The 8146-nt window shown below is 30.2% G+C and overlaps 1 protein-coding gene across 2 annotated transcripts; it reads left to right on the top strand.

Annotated features, from left to right (window-relative positions):
- The first annotated feature begins 513 nt into the window (after positions 1-513).
- Positions 514-6703, top strand: LOC112514491 (putative axial regulator YABBY 2). 2 transcript variants are annotated; one of them, XM_025120998.1, is made up of 7 exons: positions 514-1003; positions 1935-2060; positions 2156-2258; positions 4001-4049; positions 4313-4388; positions 4694-4769; positions 6606-6703. In XM_025120998.1, exons 1-6 carry the CDS (start codon positions 938-940, stop codon positions 4748-4750), a joined length of 477 nt encoding a protein of 158 aa, XP_024976766.1. In that variant the 5' UTR covers positions 514-937; the 3' UTR covers positions 4751-4769; positions 6606-6703. The 2 variants fall into 2 exon arrangements, with proteins under 2 accessions (XP_024976766.1, XP_024976757.1); XM_025120989.1 differs by lacking the exon at positions 6606-6703 and having other exon boundaries at positions 4694-4852.
- The last annotated feature ends 1443 nt before the right edge of the window (positions 6704-8146 follow it).

The raw sequence follows: 8146 nt of genomic DNA, 5'->3' as shown, positions 1-8146 counted from the left end.
CAAATATAAATTACTTCGTTATTGTACATAAATTAAATTATAAAAAAATTGAATTAAAAAATTACACAAAAAATGAGCAATTTCAAATAGTTAAATTGATACTAATATCGATATATTTTTGTCAAATTTTTATGATATCTTCAAACATATATTTTATTCAAAAATAAAAATGTCTTCGCTTTCTCAAAATCACAAAAAGTCATATTATAACATCGACTGAGATAAAGAATAAAATGAAATATTAAAATCACGATGTATCTCGTTGCATTACACGAGTTCACTTCTAGTATATATATATATATTAATATTAAGTCAGGACATAAAAGATATATATCTTCCGTTATTGAGATTCCTGGATGTGACGATTAAATGCCTTTTCAAATGGACGACTGCGGTCGATAAGTGTTAGATTCATATGGCGACGAAATTATCTTTCTATGTCAAGTCAATGCCCTTTTAGTACCCCCCATGTTTTTACATATGTTCTGGACAAACTTTAGGTTTTTCAATCAATCTACATGACGTTTAAAAATCAATAATACGTTCGATCAATCGACATGAAGTTTCATGAGACACCCAGTCCAACCAACGTTTTAGGGTTAACCATTTCTAGCATTAACATCGGTCACCCCACCACAAGTCTCCATTATTGCTAGAATTACTGGGCTACTGCCACCCACTCATTCGCTTAATCATAACTCTCTTCTATCTCTCCAAATTCTCAAACCACCTTTTCCTTAATACCATCTTTCAATCTCCACTGCAATATAATCACCATCTTCCTTTAGATTTAAACTCATCTTCTCTCTTGCTGCAACAACTGACTTGCAATGCAAATCGTGTATCATTACAATCATTAGAGTTATTGATCTTGTTCATGTTCCAACTTTTTCGTGGTTTAATTCTCATCGAAAGCTAGCTTAAAAGGGAAAAAGTTATGTCGTTAGAATCATTCGAACGCGTGTGCTACGTCCACTGCAACTTCTGCAACACCATCCTTGCGGTATTACATTTCTTCCCCATTTAAATTGATCTATTCATTTTAGGTTGCAACTAGTTGCCTTGCAAATTACAGGAAAAAAAGAATTATGTTTTGTTATTGAATTACTCATGTAAGTTCTAATCAATAAACCTCTAGATCAAGATCGTGAATTCTGTAGGGTTTTTCTGTTCTTCAATTTCCGGATTTTTGAAAGCATATAAGATATGAACGAAAGTGTATATATGAGGCTTGGCAACAAGAAATCTTGTATCTGTAAAGAAATAAACCTGATTAATTTATCTTTCTTTAAAAAGGAAATTTACTTCATCATAACGTAATTTCGTTTCAAATTAATCCAGGATCTGTATCGATTGAACTTCTAGGGTTCCAACTCAAAAATCAACTCATGATTTAGGTCTTCGATCTTGATGTGAGATTACTATATGTAACATGTATAAAAAGATACCATTTTCAGTTTATAATGCTTGGGTTTTCCTTACATAATTCATCGGAACGAAGAAAACCTAAACAMGACCGAACATCTTTGAGAGACGTAGTTTATGCACAGCAGCTCTAAGGGCAGCCCAGATGCAAAACGGTCACATTAACAAACATTAATCAGCTCATCTTTGACTATTTGGGGTATATTCTCTAGGAATTTTGGTGTCCTTACTAAATTGTAGTAGATTCTCACCAAATCGTAGAATTTAATTTCATCATCAGATTCATTTGTGATGTATTTCGGGAGGGGCCATTATGAGACATTATAATGGTGTGATATTCCTTGGAAAAATATCAATACAACACCATTTTGTATACCAAGCTCACAAATCTCTATATATTAGAGAATACACACACAAACAGTGTGTGTGTGTGTGTATACACATATATGTATGTATGTATGTGTGTGTGTGATCATTTTATTAAAATGACTATATGGAGTAATTTGCAGGTGAGTGTTCCATGCAGCAGTATGTCAAGCATTGTAACTGTTCGATGTGGTCACTGTGCAAACTTGTTGTCCTTAAATATCAGTGCTTTGCTTCAGACTACCACGCATCATCATAATCATCATCAGGTTCTCTTTAATTTCCAAATTAATCCATGACATATTTTAATCAAGTTTAATATGAATTTGTATGGTTAACGTCTTGAGTTCTAAACAAGTTGCAGAAACAACTTTCCAGCAACAATGATAAAGCCCAATTTGGTGGTTCAGGTTCATCGTCTCTTCAATCCGTTGAACCACAAGTGCCACAGACCCCAGCCATTTGTCGTAAGTCCTTTCTCATGCCATACGTTTCGACCTATATACGAGTATTTTTCTGCACATCCTAGATGACGATATGAAATGGTTACCTTGTTGAAAATTTAATTGGAAAAATATATGATTGAAAAATATTGGCTTATGATTAATCAAACCTAACATTTTCAAGAACATGAAAAAAAATAAGATAGCTTGTGGTTGTAAACATGTCTTAGATGCATATTCATGTAAGGTATATGGTTGTCTCCATTGAAACAAAACGATATCAGAATTGGCATGATCTCACAAAAAGACACCGGTTATGTTTAAGCATATGCACATATTATGTACAACACAAATTGTATACATACATATATATATATATATATATAATCATTTACAAACTCAATAAATTGTAAAAATTTATAAACCAATTTTTATATGTGAAACAACACGTGTAAAAATGTAGTATTTATACAATGTTGTATCATATATGAAATGTTCGACAATGTTTTGGTATTCCAGGATATGTCTTGACTAATCCCCGCAAATTGTGACTGTAAGAAATGAGCTCTGATAAACTCAGTGACCACAATTGTTGTGTATGCTTGGAATCGAACTATGGGCAGATGAGGTATTCTAGCACACCGCCTAGGACCTCAACTAATACGCCACAACCCTTGTAGTTAAAAAACTTGCAATAAAAGACGTGGTTAAAAATTGTTTTGTGTGTGGAAAAAACGGTAGTGAATGTTTCACATATAAAACAATATTGTATAGACACTACATTTTCACATATATATATATATATATATATAGGGTTGGGTTCACGTGAGACCAGCCTGTTTTCGTGAGACCCGTGAGACCACATTTTTACACGTAAACTTCACAGCAAAAACGCTGTGAAGGTTTAAAAAAAGTCGAACCTTCACAGCAAAAACACTGTGAAGGTTTTAAAAAGTTACCTTCACAGCATTTTGCTGTGAAGTTTCAAGTGTAAAATGCTGGTCTCACGGGTCTCACGAAAACAGAGTGGTCTCACATGATCCCAAGTCTATATATATATATATATATATATATATATGTGTGTGTGTGTGTGTGTGTGGACAATTGTTTTGTAAGTTTATATAAATTATTGGGTTTATAAAAGAATGGAAATTATATATTTGTTAGATTTGAACCTTCAATCTTTAGATAAAGGGGCTTGTACCAATGTATAGAAAGTTACCAAAGATTATAAATAAATAAATAAATAAAAACTTTTGGTACCAAGGTGAAATGGAGGTCAGAGGTTGAAGTGACCATACCAAGAGGACATATGCTCAAAGGAAGACACCAAGGACCAAGTGTGGGTGACCTAAGACAATAAAGATCAAGACAAGATCCTCTCATGGGGACCAATTGGTGCAGGAAAAATGGCCATTCTAACTATATCTTAAAACTTTCTATTTAAAATCTTATATCTATTTGATGTATTGAGCCCGTTAAAAATACTACCCGTAAATTTGATTTGGCATTTACGCTTTAATCTGTGTTCTATATGAAAAACTAAGGGTACACCTACATCTTTAAGCACGATTGAAAAAGTTAAAACGTTGAAGCGGAATTAAAGCGAGAAATCTTTATGTCCCATCAAAGACAACAAACTTTTTGCATTACTATTCATCTTTCTTTTGTTAGTTATATATATTTTTTTTACTTTGTTGAACTTATGCTTAACATAATTATAATCATTTTTTATACTTTTAAAACTAACTTTTTGGTTTATGAAGCCCCAGAGAAGAGGCAACGAGTTCCATCTGCATATAATAGATTCATTAAGTAAGTTGTTGAATCCATGTTATTTCTTCTGTCTATATATCTACATCTCTCTCTCTATATATATATGTGTGTGTGTGTATGTGTGTGAAAGAGAGAGAGAGAGAGACGTAGAGAGAGAACAGAAAACTAAAGACATATATAATTGTTTTAAAGTGGTTGATAAATCATTTTGTCATGTGATTATACCTCAAGGTTATAATCTACATTCAACTAAAGTTATTTATGAAAAAAAAAAATTATAACTTCGAATCTTACACTTACAGGGAGGAGATTAAAAGGATAAAGGCATCGAATCCAGAAATTAGCCATCGGGAAGCTTTTAGCATGGCTGCCAAGAACGTAAGTATCACTAGATTGGATTTGTTTGTCAACATTTTTTATTTTTTGTTTTGACATTTAAATTGTACACTAATTATAAAATGGTGTTGATAAAAGATTGAAATCAATTGGCATAATTTTGTAACAATTGATTGAAGGTTTTCAAGAGTCAACAAAAATGTTCTTTTTGATACATGTTCTTGCAAGAAATGTACATGAATTTTTGAACTTAGTCTTATGTCATAGTTAAATTCACATATATCCAATTAAATTATTTTAAGTAAATGGCATTGCTTCAGTAACGACTTGTGTTTTTACGTATGCAGTGGGCACATTTCCCTCATATCCACTTTGGTCTAAAGCTTGACGAAACAAGCAAGTGACAAAAGATCGCAGTTGTTGGTGAGTCAACTCCTGAGATTTTCTTGTAAAATTACTTAATTTATATATTTTGCTCTATAAATAAATCAAAGTTTGGAATTGAACTCTTTTCTATAGTTATTACCGCCGAAAAGAACATTTATCACTATCTTTTTTATTTAATAAAAGATTAAATGATGAAACTGTAAGTAAATTAGTTTTTGTGTTATATGGGTGTTAATTATAATAATTGGTACAATGGATCATCATCGGCTAAAAAGTTTTTTTAGTAGGTTAGAACTGATATTTTCATCTTAGAAAACGACTTTTTCATATATCGGATATTTTAAGACATCAAACTTGCTCAAAATAATTTAAATGTATTTAAATCCCACTAAATATATTTTACTCGATTCATATGACTTAGGGGTTGTTTGACAATTGTTGAATGGTTTGGTGCAGAATGATTAAGTGGTCATAATGATTAAGAGGCTCTCATGATATAGTGCAAAATGAAATATAATTTTTTGGTAATTAATTATGTACATTGAAATTAGGGCTCTTAATGGTTAAAGGAGATTCATGATACAAAACCATTCAGAGGGTTTTAGAACCATTAAGAGACAAACTTTTTTTTTTGCCAAACAAAATTCACCTCTTAACGATTCAGAGGTTGCATTTTAATGAAACTATTAAGAGGTAAACAAACAACCCTTACATGTAGTGGATAAATCTTGTTAATTACCAGTTGTTAAAAAGTATTAATTATTTATTGCTAAATGTTTTAGGAACTCAATAACCACTTTTTTCTAGGTATTCATGATAAATAACATGATAAAATATTCATGATAAATATTATGACAGATATTTATGATTGATAATATTCATCATGAATTCTTACAAAAAAAATATGATTTTCATAAAATATTTAGCGCTCATAAATGAACTTATTCCTGTATACCACAATTATAAAACTTTATTCTTTTTATCCCATAAAAAATAAGCAATCGATGATCTAAAGAGAGAAAATATAGCAATGTATTATTTCTTAGGAAAAAACTTCAGTTTAATTATCTATTAATAATCATTATTACATGATATTTATATAATTAATTGCATTATACAAATTAAGTGTGTTTGACATTTAATTCTAATTAGGTTATTATTTGATTTGAATGAACTCAATTTGTGATTCATATTCGTAGAACCAAATTGAATTCATATTCAAATCTTTTGGTTTGAATTTATTTACTCTTTTTCATTTTGGTTGATAATATATATATATATATATGTATATATATATATATATGTATATGTGTGTGTGTGACTATGTATATATGTAGAGGGAAGTTATTGTGCAACTATTGTCATTCATACAACCAATACAACTTCATCTCATTCATTCAAACTTTAATCTATGGTCAGCGAGTCCATTTAATACTTTCATTTTTTTTTTCATTTTTTAAATTGTTAAAGAGTAATATCGAAAATTTTAAATATAACATAATTATTTATTTAAAAAAAAATTATAATAATCATCCAGAATTAATGGGATTGCATTAAAAAATATTAAGATATCCTAGTTAATATACGTCTCTTGCTTCATCGATTTTTTCCTAGAATGTTGCATCAAATTTTTTCCAGAGATGATCTATTCCTTCATCAATTCTTTCCAGTGATGGTCTCTTTCTTCAACGATTTTTTAAGGTGGTTTCATATTAAGGTTCTTAATTTCTCGCTTGTATTTAAAATTAGCATTAATGGATCCATTAAATTCTATCAACGAAGTTTACATGAGAGACGTTTTTGAATACGAAGATCGATTTATTCACTTAGGAGACAAAGTCGGTTCTTCAATGCAATTGTTGATTGTTGCAGGTGATGAAGTTTGCAAGAGTCTTAGAAGACGTTTTGACGAAGTTGATGTTGATTCATGTGATTTACCAAATGCATCCATGTAAAGAAATTATAAACACAACCGTAATGCATTTGAATTCATTCAAGATTTCGTACATATTCAGCACCGTATTCAAATTCACTTCAAAATGAATCTTATACTAATGCATTTAGATTCAAAATTAGATTCATTACTATAAACATAATTAGATTCATTACTATAAATACAATAATGCAATTAGATTCAGTACTATAAACACAGTGAAACAAGATTCATGCAATAAGGGTGCAGACATTTCTCCTGTTAGGAGAGAAGAGAAGAGAAGAGAAGAGACCATCATAAAAAAATCGATGAAGAAATAGACCATCTTTGGAAAAATTCAAAAATATTGAGATATCCTAGTTAATACACGTCTCTTGTTTTATCGATTTTTTCTAGAATGTTGCATCAAATTTCTAGATATATATATATATATATATATATATATATATATCCACTTTGATTTCAAAATTTTCAATTCAAAAACCAAATATAAATGTGTATGTGACATTCAAATGAGTTTGAAGTTGAATCATGTTAAACATTGTGGCAAATTTGGCATATTAACATAGCTACAATTGTTCTAGTAAAGTATCACTACAATTTATATAAAGACGTCGTTACATTGAATTTTCTAAATAATAATTTCTCATATAAGGTGAAGTCGAACAACTTAATAAATTTCAACAAACAAATTATCCGGTTAATCTTTTAATATATTTTTTTTTTCAGAAATACTATAAAAAAATTAAAACTGAATTTTGTTGCCGTAAATACTTAATTTTGAATCAAAATAACAGAAAAACCAAAACTAGATTGCAATGTTTGACTTCTAATTCTGTTGGTTTGATTTTCGATTTTCAGGTTAAAAAAATTAAATGCCTTTCATCCATTTTTATCTTACTAAATTAATATTTTGATATTCAAAGTTCGTTTTATAAATAAATTATTCGGGAAAATTTAGAAACTCGATTAATTTTTTCTATTTTTTAAAATTAAGTCGATAAATTTTTTTTAAATGCATAAATTATTACACTTTATCATTTTAAGTGATTAAATTCTTGAATTTTTTTTTAATAAATAAATCATTAAACTTTTGAAAATTGTTTACTTACGTACTTTTAACCTAAAATGCCTACCTATAACCTAAAACACCTACTTATATCTGCGATTCAAACCCTTTGCACCCAACGTCATTACTCCACTCGCCACCCACTCTCCCCTGCTCTCTGCCATTGTTCATCACCGCCATTGGCCCCGGCAATAGACATCCCTCGTTTTGATCATATTTTGTTTTCATTTCTCTCTCTTTTTCGATCTGTTGATATGTACTATATTAAATTAATGTCACCGGAGAGCAGCAAAATACAAAAAATAGATAAAAACATGCAGATTAATGGCAGGGGCTAGCGGCGATGATGGGCTTATTAAGAACGTACGATGATGGGACGGCGAGGGGGGCGATATCATTAGGTGCAAGGGG

Source organism: Cynara cardunculus (assembly GCF_001531365.2).
Source record: "Cynara cardunculus var. scolymus isolate 2C chromosome LG 1, CcrdV1, whole genome shotgun sequence".
Classification (NCBI taxonomy): domain Eukaryota; kingdom Viridiplantae; phylum Streptophyta; class Magnoliopsida; order Asterales; family Asteraceae; genus Cynara; species Cynara cardunculus.
This window is presented reverse-complemented; position numbering and strand designations above follow the sequence as displayed.